General features: G+C 41.1%; 1 protein-coding gene across 6 annotated transcripts in view; it reads right to left on the minus strand.

Annotated features, from left to right (window-relative positions):
* The window catches only part of LOC111153534 (transient receptor potential cation channel subfamily M member 3), a 486,919-nt gene that overhangs the window by 219,107 nt on the left and 244,007 nt on the right, over positions 1-23,805 (minus strand). For all 6 annotated transcript variants that reach the window (XM_022512597.1, XM_022512596.1, XM_022512594.1 and 3 more), the window contains exons 4-5: positions 13,203-13,416; positions 9,907-10,031 (exon numbers count right to left, since the gene is read on the minus strand). In XM_022512597.1, coding sequence (XP_022368305.1) covers positions 9,907-10,031; positions 13,203-13,416 — 339 coding nt within the window. The remainder of the gene's footprint in view (positions 1-9,906; positions 10,032-13,202; positions 13,417-23,805) is intronic.

Genomic DNA, 23,805 nt, shown 5'->3' on the forward strand with positions numbered 1-23,805 from the left:
AGCCCACGGCAAGAACAAGTGTGACACGTTCTGGACTTGTAGACATGTTAGATGGCTCTAACACATCTCTCAGTCACTGTTTTCTGAGAGCATCAAATCCTAATGCCATACATAATGGATGACTCCCCTAAGAATAAAAGATGGTCCAGCTTATGTACTATCTTTGAGGGAATTAAGAAGAGAATCACTCAAATCATTTTCCGTGTTCATATTTCAGATGTGGAATCTGGGTTGATGAAGGCTGAATGGCATCTGAAAGGCCTTCATTATTGGTACATACAGAATTATATATACCTAGATGGGAAATTTGCTTAGAAGTGGATTTTAGATACTTTGTACTCTTTGGGTATCATGGGCTAGTATACCTCTAAGTAATAACATTTTTGCCCCTTTCTTGTCCCTCAAGGCGAGATGGAAGAATTCTGCACTCTTTAATACATCTACACCACTTTGTACTGGCTGACTGGTAAAATCCTGGTTCCAAGGCCTCTGTATATCTTGACTCTGAAACAAAGAGGTAATGAAGTTGAAATTAATGTTTAAAAAACTAATGAAGGTGGGGGCACCTGGATGGATCTGTCAGGTAAGCAGTTGACTCTTGGTTTTGGCTCAGGTCATGATCTCAGGGGTTGGGGGATCAAGCCCCAAGTTGGGCTCTGCAATCAGTAGGGAGTCTGCTTCTCTCCCTCTCCCTCTGCCCCCCACCCACTCTCTCTCTAAAATAAATAAATAAAAATCTTTTAAAAAAAGAGAGAAATTAATGAAGGTGAAAGCTCTTGATGTATTTTTAGGGTCATTATTGTTGCCGGGAGGGGACGATCCAGAGACACCATGGAAAATCTGAACATTTTTTATGAGCTGGTGTCAGTTTGATACATTTCTTACCCACAGGGGTACTTCAGTGGATCATTTGGGAGCTGATCTAAGATACCTGCTTGAGTTTTTCTAGCTACTTTCACACATGTTCTGGTCTCATTCAGGAGTACTTAGTGGACAGTCAGGAGATGGGGGGGGCATTCTAGTTCCTCCAGCTACTCATTTGTGACTTTGGGCAAGTCTTTCAACTCATTCTTTTCTTCCTCTATTCATACATTAAGAATGCCTTGAGGAAATGTTCTTGGTAAGTACTATGCTGGCTTGAGGAGACATACAACTTTGCACCTAGGTAATGTCTTTCACTGAATGTTCAAATTACATTGAAACTACTTGTCTGTAGTTTCTAAGGGCTTTCTACCTCTAAGATTGAGTCTGAACAGCCTGTGTTGAAAAGTACATTTGCTTCTTCCAAGGTAGCACAGAAAAAGGACACAGAGGTGGGTCACTCCTGTCCTGGGGTCTCCTTCCCCTTTCTAGTGCTTTCTACCATGCAAGGGCAGTTGGCTCATCTGAAACTCCTTTCCTGAGCAGAATTGAATTGAGCTCAACTGGGTTCTTGAGTCACCCATTGCAGCCTTTGGCAATCCCTGAATTTATGACCCAGTGAGGTACGTATCAACATGCTCATGGTAAATAACAGGCAGGCAGGATACCGAAGCATTTGTTCCCTCATAACAGCACTATGATTTTAATTTAGGCAGGAAGAAAGTGAGGATTTACTGATCACTTATTCTATGCCAGGCACTATGATAAAACTTTCCCATGGATTAATCCATTCTGTGCTTACCATATAGGCAAAACTATAGATGCTCAGAGAAGTGAAGTCTTTTGGACAAACGTGTCCCACAAACACTCTTTCCTCTAAATCTACACAGACATAGATCTTAAATTCCTGTACAGGCCAGGAGCCATTTAGAGGGAAGATGGAGGAGCCAGCCTGATTTTAAATTTATAAAGGATATTATGGTTGGTGTTGCTGCTGGACATCTTTGCCAGTGGCTCAGTTGAGCACTGAAATCCTTGTGACGGCCGATCAGATTATTTCCAGATGAGTCATCTAGAACTGTAGAGTATGCAGAAGTCAGGAGAGGCGGCAGTGGGCGGCAAGATGGGGTTTGTGCTTTGCAGAAAGAGACACAAAAGGGACGGAAAAGGTTCTTGTAAGATCAGGCCTGCATTTCTGGGAGAGATGAGGGGATAATGCCGAGACCTGGGCAGCACTCTCTGTCTGAGAACGAGGAACATAGGGACTGAGAGGAGGAGATGAAAACCAAATAGAGAAAGACACCATGTGTCCTCATAAGCCTAGCGAGGTCTGTGTTAGCAGGGATACTGGGCTGGTTAGTACCCATTCAGCCAGCTCGGCTGCAAGTCTAGGTATAAAGTAGGGTCATATGAAACCCAGATGCTGCCTTTCTGCCCAGCAATCCAAGCAAGAAACCAGTAAAACCCAGACATCCGTCCCAGAGAGTGCCCAGGTGCCTAAAATCCACTGCTAAAATCCACAGGTGGAACAATTTTGTCTTTCTGCAGCATTCTGAAAATGTGTCCCTCAAATCATAGGCTTGCAGGGGGTTACATCGTCCTCATTTCTGGCCCACCTCCCTTCGCTCTGTCCTGAGGGAAACCATGGACCGTCCAGGTTAAGGGCCTACTTAGAGTGGGGGAAAAAGGTCCTTAAGTTCTAAAACAGGTTACTTGCTTAAGAAATCACCATGTGTCAGTGGGGTGGTTTTAAAATATGTTAAAAAATTCTTTGAAAATCTTCCCATCCAGTCTGCAGTTGTCAGTGACTCACTTTGAAGAAATAGAATAAAACAGAAGTGATGGTGTGTCGACTTGCAAAAAACTAGGTCATGAAAGGGTTCCTTTTAGCTCTCTTGGATCACTTACTCTGGGGGAAGCCAGCTGCCATAATAAAGCAGCCTTCTGGAGACGTCCACATGGGGAGGGACTCCTACCCACAGCCATGTGAGTGAGTCATCTTAGAAGAAGGTACTGTATCCCCATTCGATCCTTTAGATGACGCAGCCCCAACTGATATCTTGACTGTGACCTTAAGAGAGATCCAAGCCAGAACCACACAGATGAGCTACTAATAAATTTCTGACCCACAGGAACCGTGACACAATCATTGTTGTGTCAAGCCATTAAATTTTGGGGTAATTTGTTACACAGCAGTAGACAACACAATAGCGTATTATTGCTATATTGAAGCTTCAGAATGTGTTCTCTCCCCTCTGTTCTGGATTCGCTGGTGCATCGTAATTTTGTGCCCTCTAGTGCTTCCCTGCCATCTCCCTGGGCTCCAGTCAGCTCTGGCTCCTGTTCTCCGCTGGGGCTATGGCCGCCATCTTCCACTCTCTCACTGAACACGTCTGACGCCTCACCCCAGCCTCCTCAGTGGGCAGATGGTCTGACTCCTGTACCTACACCTACACACCTGCCAGTCGGGTGAACCAAAGCAGGTTGTCCTCTGTGATTCAGCATCTCCATATGTCAATTAATAATTGATTAATAATAATTAGAGTACTGTAAATATTAGATGAGATATAAAATGCACAGCCTAATGCACGTATGAACTCAGATAAATGATCGCTGCTATGATTATGGAGAAGTCATATCACATCATAGGTAAGGATGTGGTCTTGGGAGCTGGACGGTGTAGGCTGAAATCCCAGCCATATGACTTATTAGTCATGTAACACTGGGCAAGTTACTTAATCTTTTTGTGTTTAATTTTATCATCAGAGACATGGGAGGATGACAGAGATACCAAAAACAACTTCTGAATGCCATTGCAGGAGTTAAGGGACCACTTGCGATGTGTGCTGAGATGCACTAAGCTCAATGAAAGTGGTGCCATTATGATTATTGGTGTTGTTATTTATTATTATTATTTTGGTAACAAATGATAAAACCTCCAGGCTGAAACTTCAATATCCTGCCATCAATCCTCTGCATACATACTCTTTCCTCTTCTCCTTCAGTTGTAAGGATACAGATGGTTCCTCTCCCCTCTAGATCTAGATCTGGACCCCATCTCCTCAGGGCCACCCTAGGATTTATTTCATCAATTCTATTCTCCCTATCCCTATTTTCTCCCCTAACATCAACACATAAACAGACTCAAGTCCCTCCCTTCTTGAAGAAAAATCCCCCGAATTATGGCCCCCTTCAGCTACTCACTTCTTATTACAGCCAAACTTCTAAGAGGCTGGTTTCTACTGGCATCTCTACTTTTTCACTTCTCCCTCTTCAACCCCTTGTGACCTGCCCCTTCATCATTCTGAGACTGTTCTGACTAGTGATGCCAACAATATCTGTCTTGAGAAACAGAACAAATGCTTCCAAGTCCTCCTCCTCCTCTGTCTCTTTGTTGTACTGGGCACTGCCCTTCACCCCATCCTTCTGAAGGACACTGTTCCCTTGGTTTCCACAAAACTCTCTGATTTTTTTCTACCTCTTGGCCCTTTTCTGGTCTTCTTTGCAGGCTGTTTTTCCTCTGCTTAACCATTAAATATTGGATACCATCAGGATCCAGGTGTAGACCCTCCTGTCCCTCACTCCACACACATTCCCTTGGTGATCCCATCCACCACAATGACTTTCATTGTCATCTATATGCAAAGGTCCCTCGAGTCTGAATATATAGCCAGATCTTACTCCTGAGACTCTACCTCAAAAACTTACTGTCCTGCTGGACACTTTTGATACAGACCTCTCAAAGCAACTTTGAAATCAACATATCCAAATCCAAACTCAATATTATGTTCACTGAAACTGCATTCCCTACATCACTGAATGCATCCCAGGATTGGAATGTGGTCTAGGGTTAGCTAGAGTTGGCTCTTGTATGACTGTTAGAGACTTGGGTGAGTCTCCTTATCTTCGAACTTCTCCTCTCACATCCTCTGGAAACATCTTATATCACTGAGACATGGAAGTCCAATAAAGTCCATGTGAGAACCGTTACAGGGAAGTTTCCGGAGCTTACAGTATGAAGTCATATTTGGCCTGCTTTAGAAATAGGTGACAAATACACTGAGTTGATAATGATATGAGAATTATCAATCAGGTGTGTTATTAAGCTTGATTTTTTCATGGCTTGAAATATAAAGATGGCATTGAAAGAATACTTTCCAATTAAATATAAGAACTCTTAAAGGTTATAAAATTCTGAGCATAAATCTACGGTTTAGGGGAAAATGTAAGATATTACTGACTGTCATGATAATTTAATAACCACATAAGCTCATGGGTTGGAAAGCTTCCCAAATACAATTTTCATCCTCAAGTGAAAATGAAAAGTGTTTTTTCTTATGATCATGTCTGGATTTTTAATCTGGCATGTATTTTGTTAGTCTAGATTTGGGAAAAGACAAATTATAAAGGTTTCAGGAACTGCTCAATTACCTGAAATAATTCTGGTCAAACTGTTTTCCAAAGTAGGGAAATAGAAGGCTACAATGAGTCTGTAAAAATTGTAATTCAATGGAAGTTCTTTCCTGACTTTACAATGGGGATACTTTCATCATCTATCCAGATCAAGAATCCCTAGGGACAAAGAAAAGGGACTGGTCATTCTCATAGTCTTATTTTCTTAGTTCTATTTATAGGCATTAGGTATTTGCCAGTATCTCAACTAACAATAAAAACATCCTTAAATATTTTCTTCTGTATTACCTGACATGCTACTAGATAAGTGTTTGAGCTTTGGAGATAGTGCACCTTGGTTCTAGCCCTTATTTAGTTTCCTTACATAATAATACATACCTCATAATGCTAATACATGCAATCACAGGGAGCTTCCTCAACTAGGAGCTCAATAAAGTGTAATTACTACTACTATGATTATGCTCATACAAGTCATATAAAGATAGAGCAAGGATTTTTATAGTTCACTTAGAAATGAAGGAATCAACTCTTACAGAGTTTTAAGTCACATGTCAGTACCTCCTGTCCGTGCAAAGTAGTGTATTAGTGGTTGGCAAAAAACAAAGACAACAAGTTCTTCTCTACTTTTGAGGAACTTCTACCTAAATGGGCGGAGAGGATCATTGTTAGAAGAATTATAATCAGGGATACGACATTATGGGTGAAGTTAGTCATGGAAGACATCTTGGTGGAACCAAGCCTTGAGATCAGTTTGACTGAAGAGTAGATCATGGGTTGTAATAACGGAATGGGGCAGTAGGAATCATATGGAGAAATCACAGAGGAGTAGAAAAACTAGACAGCTGAACAATATTTATTTTCACGTTTCATGGTAGAGCAAAAGTTATTACCATCTCAGTAATCATAACATTATTTCTCATCAAATTTTTTGTTTTGATCTAGTAATTGAAGGTCTGATGAAACAGAGTAGAAGAGATTTAAATTTAAAGAACCACGGCTAGTTCATTACTCATTTGGGTAGACCATGCATCTCTCAAAGGGGTTACAGAAAAGCCTGTTCTCATTCCGTTCTTCTTTGTCCCTATATCCAACATGAAGCTTCAGCATCCACCTCCCATCTTGAGTTGCTACATAAGAATGCAGTTTTGTATTTTGATGCTTGATTAAAAAATGCTTTCATTATAGTTACTAAAGTAGGATCAAGCTTGGGAATGTACATGGAGATAAAATTGTGGTAAAGCTGTCAACTAGGTAAGAGGTATCGTTTCATTTTTTTCTATAACATTAATTTTCCCTGTAGCCTGAATTTCATCACGCCCAGTCTGTCTTCATCAGTAAGTTGAGCTCTGAGAAGCCAAAGATACATGCCCAATATTTTTGAAATCTCAGCTGAAGTCTGGCTAAGAGATAAGACTGGAAAGGAGGTAGGTGCTTCAGAATATCTAGAAGCAGACCCAAGGGAAAGTTAACTCTTCTTTGTTATGTGTAGGACTAGTCTTTGCATTTATAGTGCCATTCCAAAGGGATAGTCCATGCTAGGAAGGATAGTAACTGCTGTGTCTACCACTTCTACTGATAAAATAACTACAGAACTATTTGATTGTTCGGCTTCTGAAAGTGCCCATTGGAGAGTCATCCCCACAGAAATAAAAGGATCTTTATATTCTATCAGCTTGGAAATAAATCTACTGTAATAAAATATTAGGCTAAGAAATGGAGCCTTTCTTTTACCCTCATATTTTTATTTCATGTAAGTTTCTTCGATTTCCCTTGACATTTATTTTGTGCTGCTTCAACCTTATTCTGGAAGACAGCCATAGAACAGACCAAAAATACAACTACTTTTTTTTAAATAAATGAATTCCGATAGAATTCTGAAGTGCTAAAGATCTTTAATAATACGTTAGTTTTTTTTTTCTTCTGCTACCTCATGTCTGATGCTTTCAGGTTTATTTTCTTGATGCTTATTACTGTAAGTTTGACTATATAAAATGGAAGGAAAAGGACAGACGGCACTAAATTAGGCTAGTTATAAAAATTCCTGTAACTACTTAAGAAGTTTACCAGATAACACTTCTACTTCCATGATTTTTAGGCGGACTCTCAAGAGTGACCACTAATATTGTATTCAAATATTTCCTTTTATGACAACGTAATGTTATGACCTCCACAGTAGCACCACATTCCTTTTTAATTATAATATTAGAATAGTGAACACATACACAAATTTCCCTCAAACTATGCCCTAAATCCTGTAAACCAAAAAACAGCACTTTTCGTCCAAGTAATTTAGAATGTGAAGAACAAATTCTATTGCTCTACGGGAGCCAGGAAACCCTACGCACATTCCGACTCCCGGGTTTGGTGGGGGATGGGGCCTTGAACCAGAGGAGTTGAAAAATTCAATAGCTCTCGGTCAAAGATTTATCAAGAAAGTAAAATGCAACTGTTTTTCCAGTGCTTTTTATAATCTGTCAATGTCAGTCCTTTCCTCGATGGTCTCTGCAGGTTCACCTGGCCCTTCGTGAGCCACAGTTTGCCTCTATTAGCCCCTGTGAGTGGGATCAGGACTAAATTTTTTCATTGGGCAGTCAGGCAATGTGACTATGACCCACGGGCATAGGCCTGTGGAAGTTCCTATTGGCATAAAACTGGGAAGAAATATGGGTAGAAAGAAATAAAGAATAAAAAGGAGAAGCGCAAGAGTAGGTGAAATCAGAGGAAAGGAGCTCAAACTGGAGGAAGAGGAATCAGGGGCCATTCTTTCAACTCAGCAAGACAAGTGAATGTAGCAGAAGCTCTGTCTGTCTTCACTCACACAGAATTTCTAAGACACACAAAATGACACAGAAAGGCAGTAGGTCAGCATTGTCTGCAAATGTTTAGGCAACTGAGGTCTAATTACTCTATTTGAATAATGAAATCATCAGCTTCCATTTATTCATAGTTCATCTGAATAAGAAAGTTCCAAAGTGGTTCACCCCCACCACCAAAAAAACCCCTAAATAATAGTAACTCAGGTTTACAATAGAGATCCTGAAGCCATGGACATTTAAAAACGACCTCTGAATCATCACAACATTTAAAAATAATTAAGTCATTTGCTAATAAAATGCACTTATTCTAGTTCACCATCAACTTCAAAGCCAGCTCGGAATCTGAGGAAAGCATTTACCCAAGTATATTTCATCCAAGACTAATTCCACATACTCTAAAAAAAGAGGAAAAAATCAGCCATGTTTGTTTTTCCAGTCAGTTCTGCCTACATATCACTTTGGAAATTGCTGCTTGAGATAATCAAGTTGTGTGTGATATAAAACAGCCAGAAAATTCTAGTCAAGAGACTATTACACTGATAAAATTAATATCTCATTTCTTACCCCATGTTTTCTAGATAAATTAGTGTTTCTACAGGTGTAGCATTGATAAGGATGCTTCTTATCCACTTAAAGGTCCTGAAGGATTTAAAGAGTGTTTTATTGCATTTCATGATGTTTGATTTCTCTTTTTACTCAAAGAATTTTGCCTTGTATTAAAAACTGCAGAGGCTGTGCTGTATTAAAATAAGATGGTTTCACCATATTGCTATGCAACAGAAGGAGCAATTTAAGACCAGTTAATTCTCAAGCTCTCAGTTTTCGGTTCAGACAGACCTCATGGAACTTGGAAAAACCATAGAGCACATTTGTTACACCCTACAGTGTCTTGATCAGGAAGGGAAGAGTGTATTGACCTTATGTAGAGGTGCAATGACCAATAATTAATTATGAAAATTATCAGGGGAAAAAAGCAGTGAATAAAGTATGGCCATTACATATAGTTTAACTACAATTCCTATCAACTGGAATTGATAGGTTATATATAGGGGAAGAAGTCTGGTGGATTGTAGGAGAGAAAACCCTCCAAAGGAGGTTGGGGATAACCTGTTGGTGGTAAACAAAACAAAACAAAGCAAAACAAAAGCAGGACTTAGAAGAAACAGAAGAAAAATGATGACTCAGAAAAAATAAGATAAGTTCTCTCTGGCAAAAACTGACGTGTTGCTCTGGACCTGAGAGAAGGAAACAGTTCAGCCGCTTGCTGATTTTGGTCAAAAGTTTCTGAGGAGTTTCTGAGTGGGAAATCAAGAATCCAACTGTGCCTACTCCTTACCCAAGCATTCAGCAAGAATCAGATTCCAAAAGAATCTTCCCCTGTAGCTTTCCTGAGCTAGCTGAAGGGCACTCGAATAATAAGGAAGCTGGAGACTTGGGTGTGAAGGTCCCCATGTAATGTGGCAGTCGATGAGCTCATGTTGCTTGATGTGACCTGGTGTTAGTTAATCTCAACCGAACCATGCCAATAGCACTCAGAAGATTTGATGGGTGAGGAAAGACACTGCTTGATTCAAACCAAGAGGGTAGTTCGTAAGTCTTACGTAGGATCTTTCTGATCATAAGAACTGAGGTTGGAGTTTATATAGGTAGATTTTGGAAAATACATGGTCTTCCAATAAATTATTCCTCAGGTGAATTTCTTTTTGGGAGGTGGGGACCAAAAGAGTATTATAAAATGTGTATTCTGAGTTCTAATTTTATCTTACGATAGGCACTCTAGGAGAAGTTACAGACCGGGGCAGTTTCTAGGACTTACATCTCTTCCAATCAGGTCCTCCTGGTTTTCCACAATTCCCCAGGGGGCAATGCCTATGGTACATATCTTCCCTCGAGACTTGGATGCATGGTCCTTTAAGGCGTCTCCGACATGGCGAATAACACCTGAGAGGAAAAAGAAGTAATTATTCTTTCTTTTAAAGCAATTACTCTCTATTGTTCTAAAGGAAATTGTGATAAATGTGTCTTGCAAGGCTAAATGCATTGAATATAAAATTTTAACACATTTCTACACAAATGTTCAGAACAGAACATAAATTTGTGGCTCTAATGTCAGATATATTTGTGGGACTTTTATATGAACTCTAGCAATGGGTTTCTCATTCGATTTTAAGTTCTTTTTTGCCTAAGGAAAAAACAATTTAAAAGCATCCGATGTCTTAAAAAACAAAACAAATACAATTCTTTAAACTTAGGGAATCTTTTTCTTGTACTGTAAGTATAATGGTATTAGCATGGCTGAGAACTGATACCATGAGTATATCCTATAAAAAGCACCATACAGAATATTATACGAAATCTATGCCACAGTTTGTGTCTATAGAGTCATTCAAATAGAGTAGTTACTTCGATCATATTTTGTTAACCTTGATTTCATCTTCCTATTTATTGATACATCATGTGGAGACCCTACTTCGAAAGAAAACCTTGGCATATTCTTCGGAAAATTTATGTTGAAAATACAGCTTTTTAGCTTCATCATTCTAATTGTTTTCCTCTTCTCTCATAATGGCCTTCTCTATCACCATGGCCTTCCTCACCATAGTTAAAAGTGAAAAAATCCAGTTTATAAAATGGCAGGGAACCTATCTCTTGTATTTTAATAAAGATAAGCTGCATTGAAAGAAGATGCAATTTCTAATCTATTAACCTCCTTCTCACATCATTTTTATAGAAGATGTAAACTATATTCTCTAAGGAAAGTTGTGTCCACTTATCTCAATTCTACCCACTCCTCAAGGAAAAATTCACATGTAGTGCCATCTCCTACAGGAAAGCTGAGTTGGATTTGATTTTTCTCTCCCTTTGAGTAGGACTGCAGTTGGCGTATCTTCGGAGAGTCGCTATCACACGTGAGGGTAAAACTCCCCGTGGGGCAGGCTGGGGCGGGTCAGCATCTTACTTCACCTTTACCTGTCTCAGGTGCTAGAACCGAGTAAGGGCTCCAACACTGCAGGGAACGGATAGAGCACACAGAATGCCCCAGGCAATTTAATAACCGGAGAGGAGACACATGTGAATCACGCCATTCTGAAATAGTCATAAGAGCAAACAGAAAGACCCTCCTTTTTTTTTTTTTTAAAGATTTTATTTATTTATTTATTTATTTGACAGACAGAGATCACAAGTAGGCAGAGAGGCAGGCAGAGAGAGGGGGAAGCAGCCTCCCTATTGAGCAGAGAGCCTGATGCAGGGTTTGATCCCAGGACCCTGAGATCATGACCTGAACCGAAGGCAGAGGCTCAACCCACTGAGCTACCCAGGTGCCCCAAGACCCTACTTAAAAAAAAAAAAAATCAAATAAAAGAGTGTAAATAGCATTAATCCATATTGAGCCATGCTGGCAGTGTTGATAAATAAAAATATCAATTTCACTCGGGAACTTATCTAGGGATCTTCTAAGACAGAGTAATGTTGAAAAAAAAAGAAAAGCAAAGGAAAAGCAAATGCAAGAATTAAGCTGGGAATATCAGCGTTCATTTCCCCCGCTATTTATACGCAAAGCTCCTTTCAGGGCCTATCAAGGACAAGTTTATCCTCATGGCCTGCCCTCCGTCAGCCACAATCCTACCATTGCCCCTTACCTAACCTGAGATGCCATCATTAGAACCCCACTTTGGGTGCTGGACTGAGCGCTAGCCTGGGGTGAGGCAGAGATGAACTATTTGCTTTACGGTATTCACGCTATAACTTCTTCTTTTGGTACTGGGTGCATTTCATAAAAGAAAAAAGTAATAAAAGACGTTCCGCGCTTCCACAAACAGAAGATTGTGAAGAGATTCTTTTGAACCTTCAGAAACCTTGCAGTGGGTCTGCAGTGAGGGGCAGGGACGCCAGGAGGGCAAAAGGTTGAATGATCACGTGTGAATGAGGCCGCAACACGGAATGAAAACTGGCGCCTAAAGGCTGAACAGCCACTGAGAGATGATTGCTCCGTGGGTATTTGATGACTACCAAGTAAATAGTAAAGGGCTGACTGGGCAGGTCACTGTCAGATCAGGTCAGAGAGAGTCAGGAACACACAGAACAATGATGAGCGTGGGCCGTGAGCAGCGTTCCCCGCTGAAACGTGCCTGTGGAGTCACAGGCTGGATATTCACAAATTCTAGGTATCGGGGAGAATTCCGAGCACGGGTCTTGCTGCAGTATTTCCCACATTGCACACAAATGAATAAACAGTACTGAGATAACCTCTTATTTAAAATTAGTTAGCCCAGGGTTATGCTGAATCTTCCCCAATTCCAAACGCGGGTGGGATGCCCAGACTTAGAGCCTTGAACCAAGTTTAAATGAACTTGCTTCAGTCTTCCTTGTGCATTTCCGATCGGCCCTTCCGGCTCAGGCTGGGGGAAATACGGCAAAGCAACTTACAGGCATCCATTCTATTATCTGCTGCACATTAATAACGTGCTTCACGTAAGCGCTTAACTGTAGCGGGCTTCTGAGAATTGATTTGACAGCCTACCTGCACCACAAGGTAGAGAAACAAACCTGGCAGGAGAAAAAAAAATTATTGGGAAATCAGAGCGTGATGTGTCTTCTATTGGTTTAGAGCTGATTTAATAAACTATTTTAAATAATAAACAAACAGTACTCCAGACTTTGCTGTCACAATTTATGTCCCAGATGTAACGGGCATTTTACAACAACGAAAGCTATTTGCACCTAGCTGAAAATCGCTTCAAGATCAGACGCGAGCTTCCAATTTAGAGCAAAGGTTATTCTTTAAAAAAATTACCAGATACTTATCTGGCAACCTGAGGTATTGAAAGGACACTGCGAAATTCCATTAGTCAGGTCTACAAATTCTGTGGAGTCAAGTATTAAATATCCCAACCTGTTTCCCAGGTGTAAGTGATCCCTCGTGGTTGAGAACTGCCTGGATGGTTGTCGGGCTGGTCGCAGAGGACAGAAGCAGAATCAGAGGATGAAGGACCCGCCAGGATGAGAGATGAGATGGGGGGACACACATAGACTGAGCCTTAGGAGAAAATGGCCTTAGTGACAGCACCCCTGTGGCCTTAGCTTGCCCTTCCCTGTCCCACTTCCAGTTACCTGTGTTAACCCCTCCTGTGAAGATCCACGCTCCGGTGGTCATGGCTGCTTTGATGAGCCCCTTCCCGAAGACTTGCTTGAGTTTTGGCTGAAGTTCGAAGTTCTGCAGGCCCCCGTGCACGGAGATGAGAAGCTTGGGAAGCTCCAGCTGCCATTCCTTGGTCATCAGGTGCAGAAGGAGATCAGGTTTTGTGTCGAAGGACACTCGCACGTACTGGAAGAAGAAGGGCCACCGGTTAGGGAGACAGGGCAGGGCTGCCTGGGTTGGCAGGGGTTCGGGGAGGGGGTGTGTGGGGGTGTGTGGGGGTGTGTGTGTTGCTGCTTAGCTTTACTGATCGCAACAACGTGTCCAGTACTTGAAGAAAACCTCTCATGTGAAATCTGACTTTTGAAAAAAGGCAAATCATTTTCTTCACCAAGAGAGTCTTTGATGAAGGGATTCATCACTTTTAAAGGTTTTCTTGAAATTGTGATTTATTACGAACTTTAAAATGGCTCAATTTTCTAAAAGTTACATTTCTAAAACGTAACTTTCCCCAGTTACACCGACTGGGCCTAGACATCACTGGTTTCTGTGACCCTGATAGTCTGAGCGGTTTGGAAAAATTCTGCAGTTCTACCTAATCTAAGGGGAATTTTAAAACATGGTAACAGCTGATTACATTTATTTAATCTATAATACTGCACACTAAGTATTTCTTTTTTTAAAGATTTTATTTATTTATTTGACAGAGAGAAATCACAAATAAGCACAGAAGCAGGCAGAGAGAAGGGGGAATCAGGCTCCTTGATGAGCAGAGAGCCTGATGTGGGGCTCGATCCTAGGACCCTGGGATCATGACCTGAGCCGAAAGCAGAGGCTTTAACCCATGGAGCCACCCAGGCACCCCTGCACACTAAATATTTCTTAAAGAAGACAAGTGACAAAAGGCATGCCAATCATTTTTATAGAATAATACAAAAAATTAAAGCGTATATCAGATTTCAAGGTATTAGCAGATGCATCTAGAAATAAGTATACTAAGTATATGTAAATGAAATGCTATATATACATACAAAGATAAGCATGTATATAAGCACATACATACTCATTTAGGTCTCATTTTAATTATATAAAGACTTTCACCTTTAGGTGGAAACAACTGAAATATTGGGCAAATATATCTGAAAGCCTTCTGAAATGCATTGCTGAGCAGGCATGAAAAGAGCCAATATTCAGATTCCCAAACAAGTAGAAGCTGGAACCTCAGGAAACAAGGAAGGACCAAAGCAGGCTTTGGACATGAGAGTTTCTCCTAAACCCTGGCAGATGCGGGAAACTGCTTTACCAGCTTTACGCAGTATGGACAAGTTTAACAGGGAAACCCCATGTAAGCTGGGATCCTTCAAAGGGCTCCATTCTCAAGCGTAAGGAAGAAACAAGTGAGCAGAAGTCTGATGTACAGAAGAGAGCAAGGAAACCTGCCTGCTTCTACCTTGGTTCTGAGTGGATGGGGAAAAAAATTCCCCTCTGATTATTTATAAACCAGGGGGCCCTCACGAAGGCTTTGATCCACATTCACACTATTAGTGTGGCTTGAAAAATACCAGAGTATTTGATTTTAAATGGATCTAGCTGGGTAATGGCTCCGGATACTCGGCAGAAACACATGCAAAATCCCCTGTGGAGGAATGAGTCCTCAATCCAGAGCTTGCAGAGTATCTGCAGGAAAATAAACATTTCATAGTAAAAAAAATAAAATAAAATCACGTCTCGCATAAGGAAATCCAGCAATATGTTGGAAAGACCGAAAGAAATAATGGGTAGCAGAATAAGACCCTCAAGGATATTGAAATATTCAGAGATTATAAAATAGCTATATTTAATATGTTAAAAACACACATGAGATTATTGAATGTATCAGTAAAGAACAATAGACTATAGGGAATGACCAATCCTTTTGAAAAAGAATCAAAAGCAACGCTGAGAAATAAAAAAGTAATAATTTAAAGAAAAATACGATAGAAAAATTAAGCTACAGATTAGACACACTAACGATAGATCCAGAGAAATTGACCAGATGCAGCCTACAGAGACAAAGGAATTAAAAACAGAAGCAAAATTGAAAACCTTGGAGGAGATGATCTGCGTTCTAGATGGAACTAAAAGAAATAATGGGCAAGAAGCAATACTCAAAAAGACGCTGGCTGGCAATTTCTTAGAAATGTTGAATGATACAGATTCTCAAATCCAGAAACAGCCATGAATCCCAAGCAGGATGAATTAAAAAAAAAAAAACACCACTCAGAGACACCTCATAGAGAACACCAAAGGGAAGGAAATTTTAAAAACCTTCAAAATCTGCTATAAAATAAGACAAATCACCTACAAAGAAACCTGCTGTAAGAAAGAAGGTCTATTCCTCAACAGCAAAAATGGGTACCACAAGCCAATGTCTTCAACGTGCCAAGAGGAATTATCCGTCAGTGTAAAATTCTACATTCAGCGAAAATATCTTCCAAAGATGAGAGCAAATTACAGACACTTTCAGACTACCCAAACAGAATTTATCTCTAGCAGACTTCCCTGAAGGAAATTTTAAGATATATACAGCAGGGAGAAATTGCACAATCCCGAATGGATGATCTGGGATACAAGGAAGAATCATTAACGAAGAAATTAGCAAATACGTGGCAAATCTAAAAAAAGCACTGGGTGTAGAATATAAAATGATGATACGGTCTAATTTACAGTAGGAAGAGCTAGAACTACAGCACTGGACAATACCGCATTTAATTGGGTGGAAGTTATCAGCATGAAAGCATTCTAAAGTCTGTATGCTGTGTGGGAGAGGACAGAAGGGTACTGATTAACTTCGGAATTTGTTAAGTATTAATGTTGAAATAGCACAACCACAGAAAGAACAGAACGACGTGTAATCGTGCAAATATACGCTTTTGGATGTACACACAAATGAGGTTATGCTGGAGGTGACAATTTATTGCAATATTTTTGGACCTAGGAGACCCCATGGTTGCAAAAACCTCAGAAATTATGTCAATTCTTTTGTTAAAATGCACTTTAAATATATTTAGCTGGAATGTAAAGCCAAATAGCAGAAAAAATGAACGCAGCCTGACAACATAAACTGCATCATCAAGAAATACCAAAGAGCTAACGTCTCCTACACACATAGACCAGAAATCTAAAGAGGTGTTGGAATCTAATAAGCTAATTCTCTATTAAATTAATCTACGCAGCAACAATCAATTCCAGAATGGAAAGGGTAAGGGTCGGCAATTTTAGCTAAGTACATTATACCAACAGAATAATAGTAGAAGTGGCATATTTTGCGCACAAACTTTCCTGCAGAGGGCAAGATCTTTCTGATACACATCCACAGAGATTTTCAATAACGATGTGCGTTTTCGTGCCACGCAAAGAGCCTTGGGGCTGAAGCGTGGGCACAGCCATCGTGGAAGCAAGTACAGTGTTTCTTCAATAAAGGCTATGCTATTATCTCTATTGTTAAATTTATGAACTCACTGAGTGACCCTAAGGAAAAGCTTGGATAACAGATGCTATAAGATGAAAGAATAAAATGTTTTCTTTGCCTGTATACCGCATCTACGCCATTTGAGTAGTTAAAATTCGGCAGCCCTGCTGGATTGAATTTATGTCATGTTGACTAATTCTGAAAAGGGGTATTTAGTGAAATAAATTAGGGCTGGGACTCCCAAGGCTTCCAAACCATACAAACCCAAAATGCTTAGTGTAGGAGATGGTTTAAAAAAAAAAAATTGCTTCCTAAGTTACTGTTCTCTTCTTTACCCTCTTCTGCCTTCAAAAAAGAAAAATAGAACCCCAGGAAAGTGACCAAAAAAAAAAAAAAAAAAAACCTACTGAACTTGTTAAAATTCCTTTTGAAGCAGCCTAATCTTTTTCCTAGTTAAGAGAAGCTTGCTTGTGATCAGAGAAGTCTTGTTACTCTGAGTGCTCTACTAGGGAATGAATGACCTTGGGTGACCTTGCTAGGGGATGAATGACCTTGGGTGACCTTGTCCCCAGCTCTGTCTTATAGATGGGGAAACAGAGGCACTTGCTGTCCAGTCTGTGTAAGGTCAAACTGCCGGTACATCCTCTTCATATATTTTTTTCTGCTCTCAATTTCTTAATTCTACTAAGAACCACCCCTCCCAAACCCCAAACCAAGACCTTTTTGTATTTACTGTGCCCCAGCACATGTATTATCATGATTCCCCCCAGTAATGAGGAGGTTGGTATCAGCCACATTTCACTGCTGGGGGACAGAAATGATCCATCAGGTTCTCAAGTTCAACTGACAGTTAGTGGTAATGACAGGGTCCATAGCCCAGGTTTGCTGACTCTAGAGTCCTCGCTCTTGACTTCAAACTAAAAATGCCCCTCCCTTCTTCTCCTTTTCTTTCGCCTAGAAGCAGTCTCAAAGTTCTAATGATCCAGCAGCCTCCAACAGGCTTCTCAACCCCATGCCCTCACCAAGACATCAACAGAGTTCTTTCTCCAACTCCTTTTTGATCCCACTGTTTCTCAGTTCAAAGTGCTACAATATATGTAAACTCTCACACTGCCTGTCCTGGTCCTCCCGACTTTGGCCTGACCCCACCTAGAGGTGTTTCCCCACTTCTCTCTGCATTTGGCTAATGCTGTTCCCTAAGTCCTAGAATACCCAGTTCACCCCTATCTTGTCTACAGAAATCATTCTCCTCTATCAAAGGCTTTACGCGACTTCCCCTGAGAATGCAAGCTCTTATCGATGCAGCATAGCTCTCCACCTAACCCAACTGGATTGTTTTTCCCAGTTGTTTCTTGCACTTGTCCGTTTTATCTGCCCAGGTTGCAAGATATTTGAGAGCAGGGACCATGTTGGACCTGACCATGATCTTTGATAAAACTTTCATATTGGCCATGAAGTAGTCAATCTCAGAAATGGAAGGGAACTTAGAAGTATCTTAGCAATCATGGGAACTAGAAATCATTGGGTTCAATTCTTCTGCTTTACAGGGAAGGACAGTGAGAGCCAGAGAAAGTGAGTGACTGGGACCTCCGAGCTAGCCGTCTAATAATCAACCACTCATCTAGTTCATAATTAAAACCAATGCTGCTGCAGAAACTCTCGGTGGAGCTGTGCCTCTCAGAATTTAATGTGCACAACTCTCCCGGGGACCTTGTCAAAAATAGAGCTTCTGGTCCGGTAGGGCTGGGGTGGGGCCTGTGGTTTTGCATTTCTGACTAGCTTCCCAGGGACCACGTGAGAAGCAAGGATCACAACTCTTCCCCAGACCAAAGATTCTACGTGGTGTCTTGTGTTTCTCATTGTGCCAAAGGATAGAAAGATCACTCAATATTTTACATGAAACTCACAGGAACAGCATGAACGGGAGAGATACCAGAGGAATTACTCAGGCGACAATAAATAAGAAAACACAGCTATTTTCAGTGACCCAAATGATCGCCAATGACCTAATCCCCTGGAGAATAAGGGGCAAGATTTCTTTTTAAAAGAAGAATTTAAAGGAATCTATTAATCGTTTTTGTTATTGTCATGGTTTAGTAACTCCAATGATCTGGGGGTTAAGGAGCTAATTAAAACAAAGGGATCAAATGACACTTAATGATGATCTGAAGATGTCAATCTTTAAAATTATGATTTTACACCCATAAAAAGTGGGTTAGTCGGGAACTCTCCAGGAGCTTATAATGTAACACAGCTAACTCATGTGCCAAATCAGCAGCTTCAAGGTCATAAACAGTTGTCTCCAGAGCAATTAATAAGTGGTCAATGTCATTGGAAATTAGGAGCTATTTTGGTTGTCAAGATAAGCAGTTTTGACTGTCCACCTGTGAGCTCATTGACTGCTAAGGGATCACCTTACAAGTAACAAGAAACCTTCCTGATGTGGATACTACATTTTGTCACCTGGGCAATACTCTGATACGGTGAGGTGTGCTTCCACTTATGGATTTTCTAATCATGAGCAGTATCACACTCTATCATCAGGTGTGGGCACTGTAAGTCATTTGGCCAATTTGCGCACCTTCACTTGTGAAATGGGGGTGATCCCAACCACCTCACAGGACACCGTGAGGACTAAATTGTGGAAAATCACCTGGTATGACAGAAAAACCAATACATGAAAACTGAATGAAGGTTCCAAACATTCACCTTATAAATGGCTTCTGACTACAAAAAATAAATTGCCTTTAACTCTTCAGCAGATGGGTTAAAGGAGCAGTTTGTTTCTCAGTTCTGAGTTATCTGGGGGCGTGACTGGTGCAGGTATTTATCTACATGAAAGTACCTGTCAAGAGCAAAAATGCTCCTTTTGCCCTGGGCTGCCTAACCCATCCTTCGCCCACATGCCCTTAGTCGCTCACTGTATAATTCCTAGAGATAAACGGAGCTCAGATAAGTTGCCCAGGCCTAGAATAATCTCCTTTTCTTTTCTATCATTAGCACCCCTGCCTGTAGCAGGAAGCCTGTGTGATGAGCTAATGACATCCACACAGCACTTCGAGAAATTTCTATATAAAATAGGAGTCTGCTCTGGTTGAAATTGTCCTATTGGGTCTGTTCTTAGGTGCTTTGGGGGCATACAGTGTGATTTTCACAAAGAACACACATTTTGAGTTCCGAAACACAAACTTATGAATTAAATTTTGTGAGACTCTGAGAGAAAACTAGGGGTTTCTTTTGCTCCAGTGGCACAGGGCTTTGGTAGCTGAAGCCCGAGTTTTTATTCTGCCTGATGCTAAAGGTCTTTCTGGGTAGCAGGTGACTTCACTGAAGTTTTTTCTAAAGCTACTCTTCCTGCTAAGTCAGTAGAAATGTTACTATTCACTCATGAAAACAGGACTTGACTTTACCCATGGCCTCACTCTGAACTAAACTTGGAGGTCACAGGTGCGTCAGAGACCAGACAATATGGTTCTGCCTTTGTAACACCCAGGGTGGGCAAAGGCTGGTGGTGTGTGTGTGTGTGTGTGTGCGCGCACGCACGTTTATGTGTGTGAGGGATCGCCATTACAACTTAGGACAGGCTGGGGCTATTTAATTAAAATATAATTAAAAATTCTGGACTGGATTGTAATTCTGAACTGGAGAGTTGGTGGCATAATTTGGCTGTGATGATGAATGAGTCACTTCTGTAGGCCTAAATTTTGACCCCGGTAACCTTGCACGGCTTTTTAAATGAAAATGTAAAAGAACTGCAGAATGATAAATCTGGCCACGCTCCTGGAAACAGTAAATCCTCTTCCTGGTCTTGTAACACCATCTTTATCCATTGGGGTTGGTCAGTAGAGCTTGCTTGGAGGAGTGGTAAGACCACTGCGAACTATCTGAGCACTTATTTTGAATGCTTTTCTTCCAAGGCTGTAGGGGGGACATTTGGCCCATTTTCCTTTCTGTTGAGAAATGTGATAAGCATCATTTCATTTTTTTAATTCTTTGTAGCCACATCCTTAATCGGGTACTTTTAATTGAAGCTGTGGCCAAGGACGACGCGTTGGGTCAGACTGCTAGACAATTTTGCTGACACCAGCTTCCTAAGCCCCTGGAGCTATGAGTTTTGCAGCAAGAGTTTCACACTGATGGTGGTTCTGTATATGTGAAATTTCCCTAGAAGGAAAATACTTGGAGAGCAAATGTGTGGTGTCACTGGTTATCACATTCCTAGTTGCTGACCCACAAAACTTTGGAAGTGAAAAATGCCATTGCAATTTAGTCTACGTTGTTTTTGTGACTTCTCAGTGTTAAATACCAGGTACGTCCAGGTGATAGCTGCTGGTTGAGAAGTCAGAGCCAAAGGTTTAGAAATATCAAACTCCACTGAGCATATAAATAGGTCAGAGTAGGGGTACTCTCTATATTTTCTGCCAGAATTATTTAGCATAAAATATTCTAGAGGCAACAAGATGGGACTCTTCTAAAGCAAAATGTGTTTCCTGCAGGAGGGCTGGTTCTTTCCTTCCTTTCCTATAGGTCTATGATTGGGTGCAGAAGTTTCAGTGATATATTCTAGTTCTAATCTCTGTTTCAGAAAGCCCTCCCAAAGGTACTGCAAATTCAGTGGCCTGAAGATAGAAAAGGTAGAAAGTAGAAATCAATGGAACAATTACCAAACCCCTCAAATACCTTACCATGCCTATGGAAAGCTGCCTAGTAAGCCAACGTCTAATGATTAGTTGTTTTGTTTGGTGAAATGGATTTCATTTAATTTTGTATTTGGTATGTGTCAGTCAGTGATGAGTCCCAGATTAAATTTGCATAATTCAAAGACAGACAATTTAAAAAAAATCAAATTCCATCCCAAAACGTTTGAAGAGCATACAATCATAGATGACGTGTTGCCAACGGACTCTCCACCCCCAGAAGCATCCTCCCACTGGCCATGCTCAGAGAATGAGGCTTTCACTCGAGCAGACTCAACAGTTAGAGCTTTAAGTGTGACAATGAGGCAGAGGAACAATTACCTAAATTATAATAAAAACTGTAATAAGGGGCTCAACCTGATCTAATAAACAGTGAATAGCAAGGGAAAACCTGAAGATAATTATGTGAACGACTTGAGAGGTTTAAATACAAGCCCTTAATTAGGTTATACTTACCTGGTCCACAAGTCAGCTCAGCATTAATTGGAAGAGATGATTAGTAGCAAAGAAGATTCTGTACACTCGAGTCCCGCCCTGCCCCGTTTTCTAAAGAACCTACAGACGTAGCCCCAGATCAAGAAGAGTCTTTGAGAGAGGGAGGGCCCGACGTCTGCTGTTGGGGCCGCATCTCGCAACTGCTCTCTAAGTCAGTTTTAAAAGGTTACCGAGAACTCATTCTACTAAGACAATGTCTAACCCACAGCTTTAGTATCTTATCATCTTCTTCCTTGGTCCTCATATTCTCACATTTAGGAGGCACCTGCATGAACTGCCGGGTGCCCCAGTAGCCCAGGGATGGCACTTGGGGCATGCAATTTGGTAGGGCCTGACCCGGTGCCGAGACCGGAAGGAAATGAGGATCCCTCACTCACTGTCAGCTGTGGGAGTGTCTCCTGCCTGGGTCTGGGTTTCTTTGTGAAGTGAGGGGGATGCTGGACCCAGGGCTACTGCACATTCCCAGGCTTGTGAAGCCTGGGAATTGAGGACAGGATACCACAAAGTGCTGGGAAAAGCTCAGAAAATGGTCCCATTAACCTAGGATGTAATTTTACAAAGACCTCCTCCTGCTCATAGCTTTTGAGTTTAATTAACCTCATCAAATAACAGTAATTTTCTAATTCTACTGCAAAGTTTTCAAAACCCTTACAAGAGAGCTAGAATAGAATAGTAATTAGCTTCCCTTCAAAACATCTATTGTCGATACCAAGCATACAGGACAGAGAAGACACAGAACTGACGGCAAGTCCGGAGGGGCCCCGGTTCAAGAATTATCTATGTCATTAAATAACCGAGTAACTCTCGGAAAAGAACTTAACTTCTTTGGGCTCTGGTCGCCTCATCTATAAAACAGGTAGGGTGAGATTACTTAGTACTTTTTGAGCCCAGCTGAATAGAAAAACCTGGCTAATTTAAAAAAATACTTCAAATGCCCAGGTTCCAACCCAGACCAATGAGGGAGACTCTCTGGGAGTGATTCTTGGCCACGGGCATCTGTAGTAGCCCAAGGTCATTGGGATTCCCCCAAGCAGAGAGCCACCGTATCAATCTTTCCAGCGTTTTGGGTGACCGAAGCTCTGTGACATCATGCTGTACTTCCTAGGGGAAGACACACAGACATAATGTTTCCGAGCAGATTATGGTTTCCCTATGGCCCACCATATTTTAATAAAGATTCTCTTTTCTCCAACCGAACCTTCTACCAAACTCTGGTGGATTCTACCTCACAATGTGTCCAGACCACAATGGCATTTTGAAGACCCAAATGCCTCATCTTGGGCTGTCTTGAAGGTAAAAATTAATGTTATGTATATAATTAAAAAAAATAAAATTCAAAATTGATCTGCCCTCTAGAAGTTTTTTGCCCACTTTGCTAAAAATCATCTCAACTTTCAAATATTCTTGTCAGGAGCACAGATCAAAGATGCCAAGTTAGCTGACCTGTTTCCCTTCAATCATGGTGAACACTTAGCCACGCCTTCCCCATCTGAAGACTGACTGACATTCTTTAACAGACAGTAGCTGCTGATTTTTCCCTTTGTCCAAACTGCATGCCAGTTCGTTGGGGAGGGCAAGAAGTAAGGGAGGCCCACGTTGGCACAAAACCACCATCCTGCCTGACAAAGCCAGACATCTGACCTGTTGTCAGCCCCGCCCCTTGGTCTAGACAAGAGAATCAGAATAACTCAAGGCCGGGTATTCAAAGTGGACAAAATGTTCATTGTCTCTGGATAGGAGGGACTCTCACTCACTAAATATTTGGTTGTATGAAGAAAAAAAAAGTAGAAGAAGAAAAGAAAGAAAGAAAACTGGTCCTCATTTGGCTGATAAGACTCTGAAAGAAAGGTTTCTCCTCATGGAGTCTGCTAGGAGACCATCAAGGACACGCAAGACCTAATCTGAGGGCCGGCTTCATGGTCACACTGCTCAGAA

This window comes from Enhydra lutris, unplaced genomic scaffold (genome assembly GCF_002288905.1).
Source record: "Enhydra lutris kenyoni isolate GAN:26980312 unplaced genomic scaffold, ASM228890v2 scaffoldscaffold33, whole genome shotgun sequence".
NCBI classification, from domain to species: domain Eukaryota; kingdom Metazoa; phylum Chordata; class Mammalia; order Carnivora; family Mustelidae; genus Enhydra; species Enhydra lutris.